The 3,097-nt window shown below is 40.5% G+C and overlaps 1 protein-coding gene across 2 annotated transcripts in view; it reads left to right on the top strand.

The window, feature by feature from the left end:
* The first annotated feature begins 1,062 nt into the window (after positions 1-1,062).
* LOC107591975 (tumor protein p53-inducible nuclear protein 1-like) overlaps positions 1,063-3,097 on the top strand; it is a 6,872-nt gene continuing 4,837 nt past the window's right edge. For both annotated transcript variants that reach the window (XM_016281279.1, XM_016281289.1), the window contains exon 1: positions 1,063-2,014. In XM_016281279.1, coding sequence (XP_016136765.1) covers positions 1,891-2,014 — 124 coding nt within the window. In that variant the 5' untranslated portion in view covers positions 1,063-1,890. The remainder of the gene's footprint in view (positions 2,015-3,097) is intronic.

The following is a 3,097-nucleotide window of genomic DNA, read 5'->3' on the forward strand; positions in this document are numbered from 1 at the left end:
ATAGGTTGTAAAAAGAAAAGTGAAATTTTGGTCGAACATGTAAATGTTAAAAATAGAAGAAAAAATGCGTTTGAATATGTCGACATTCTGCATAGCACAACCTGTCAAAGCCTGCAGGCGATTTGATATGTTATTGTTCACTATTTATTTCTGCAATGTGAGCATGTTCGGATTTTACGAATTAAGCTTTGTTCAGCAGAGCCAGTTGAAGCGTTTGGGTTCGCGGTGTAGGGTTACACTCATCCCTCCCCCGGCCAGGCTCTGTGTGTGCGCCGCGGGTCAATCAACCATCATATATGACAAGCAAATGCAGCTTTCCTATATGTTTGCACCTGTACAATCATTCAGATTGTAATAAGCACGATGGTGCATGCTTTCTCAATGCATCGCTGCGTTAATAATATTATTCTAACAGTCTAATATAGCAGTTTAGCTTTGATGCTTTTTTTCTATGCTTCCACATTAAATGTTCGCATTTTTATCCAATATGGACCAGCTGTTTGAACTATATCTGTGAATGAACATTGAAATATCTGCATTGCTCAGTTTTGGGCCTGCAAAATAAATAAACAAATAAAGAAAAATATTAAAATATAATAAAAATAATAAAATACTCTTCAACGCTGCCATAGGATAGTGTTACACTAGCTAAGATGGTCTGCACTGGTTTTGGGCAGTTTTCACATAGGTCTGGTGGGGGAAACCAGCTAAACCAGCTGAAGACCATTTTGACCAGGCTTGGGCAGGTTTAAGATGACTTTTCAGAAGGAAGTGTTCTGCTTTAATTGTGTTTTTCGTTTTGTCATGTCATGTACATAAGTGCATCAAGGACTAAATGTGCATCAATTAACTAAATATGCACTTTGCAAGTATTATTTATTTTTTGATGCCAGTTTGTGATTTTCTGTCTACACCACATTTACATGAGTTACACATAAATTTTTGTTCCATTTCAATTTTGTGTTAACATCTTTAATGAGACTTTTGCTTAAGTGTCTTGACTGCTTTTCCTTTGAGAAATGTGTATGTAGTAAAGATCTCCTGGAGTTCTCAGTGTATTTAATTTATGTCTCCTTAGCTTTAAAATAGTGACCTCTCAGCAATGCAGTTTTCCTCTGGGCTGCCGACACAAAGGCCATCCCAGTCCTGCTTATCTCTTGTCAGTCTATAATCCTCTTTTTTGGGGTTCTGAAGGGTGCTTATTATTATATGTATGTGACCTCATAATAGCCCCAACCCCCTAAACACGCAAACAAAGAGTGCTGCCATGACTATATGAGCAGGTGGAAGGGAGTATGAATTGGTTGTCTTGTTTTAATGATGTAGTGAGGTGAAGAACAGCTTGTAGTCCTTCACTTCACAGCTGTCTCTCTTTGTTGTCGTAAGCAAAACAACGGAAAAGGGGACCCTCATGAGTCATAGTCCTGAAGGAGACTGGGTGTATCTGTACAAAGATCAGTTTTCATAGGCATCAGCTTTGTGTGAAGAAGACAGGCAGTATCTGTGACAGCAGAGACACTTTAGACTGCTTTGTTTTGGCTGGTCTGTTCTCAGGAATATCCGTCTGTATTTTATGACCTGAAATTTATGGCTAATCGCAACAGAACATGACAGAACCGGGAAATGTTCTGTACTTAGCTGGTCAGTTTGTCTACATTTTCGTTAACAACATCTTCTTGATTATCCTCCAGGGCCTGTTTTTGCACAATCAACAAGAGCTATGGCTGAACTTCATCAGGTGTTCCTCGGCTGAGAAGGAGTAACTAATGCACTTTAGCACCTTTACCAAGATCTCAGTGAGCGGCTCCCGCAGCTGATGACCAAAGAGCCCGACCCTCGCCCACTCCCAGCAGGACTATCCAGCCTCACACCTCTGCCCCGGACATCACCATGTTCCAGAGGTTCACCAGCATCTTGTTTGGAGATTCCCTGGAGGAGGGCAGTGGATGTCCTGTGGATCCAGACTTCAATGAGAAGGAGGAGGACGATGAGTGGATTCTGGTCGATTATCTAGGTGAGAGATCTTTCTTGCATTTCCTGTTTTTGATTAGTGAACTGAAATATGGATTTTGTGTAAGAGCTTCTCCCTAAATGCAGAATTGAACAGGCAGTTCGTATCAAGAGAATGAGGGTGATGTAGTCTCGGCATTTCAAGTCAACATAAAATGAATATGTAACCTTTTTTATTGCATGTTTGTAACTTTATTGTGAGCATTGGTGCATATTATTCCAATTGTCAATTTCCAGTTTATATAATCAAGTTTTGCCTTTCGTTTTTCACATAGAATATCCCGTTTTACTCTCAAATGTCACATGATGGACATAAAAGGCAATTTGCATAGACTTTAAATGCATTCAACAGAATTCTGCTTATTTTCCCCTGAAATCAGAGCAGATTGGGTATGCAAACGTCCTCTTATTCATGAGTCGACCCTAGATCACCTCAGTTGATTCTGATGGTCTGCAGGACAGTATTACAGATTCTTTGACCCCTGGCACAGACGTCATGCCCTCATTAACATGATACCTCTCATAAGCTGCCTGACCAAATACAGGCCTTCCCATAAACACATACACACACTTATAAAGTCCACGTTCCGTTAGACCTACCTCCAGTTCCCTTTTTTAGGACAGGGGGAGACAGACATGCTTATGGGCAACAACGCTTTTAGCCTGTCAGACAAAAGTGTCTATGGTGGGGTCTGCGATTAAAAATAGGACAGATTAAGTTACCGTTTAAACACTTAAAGCGAGTAGGCCTTGAACATGGAATGATTACAAACATCAATCGTTGCCTGAAGGCTGAGTTAGACAGAATGGGAATAGAGATTAAAAACATTTCTTTTGTTTGATATCCATATAGCTTGATGGATGGAAGTGAGTATTTTTCCATTATGGTCAGAGGATTAAAGGTTAACTGGCTTCCCAGGGACATTGAAGAGTGCTGTAAGAGGGTATAACGCCTTCTTAACCAGCTGAGTTGAGAATATGTTTGATGTCATCTGGCAGGAGGCTGCAAGGCTACAGATTAGGGATGCACTGATACCGATATTGAGATTCTGTACTCGTACTCATTAAAATGCCCCGATACCAAACG

This window comes from Sinocyclocheilus grahami, unplaced genomic scaffold (genome assembly GCF_001515645.1).
Source record: "Sinocyclocheilus grahami isolate Dianchi unplaced genomic scaffold, SAMN03320097.WGS_v1.1 scaffold9.1, whole genome shotgun sequence".
Lineage (NCBI taxonomy): Eukaryota > Metazoa > Chordata > Actinopteri > Cypriniformes > Cyprinidae > Sinocyclocheilus > Sinocyclocheilus grahami.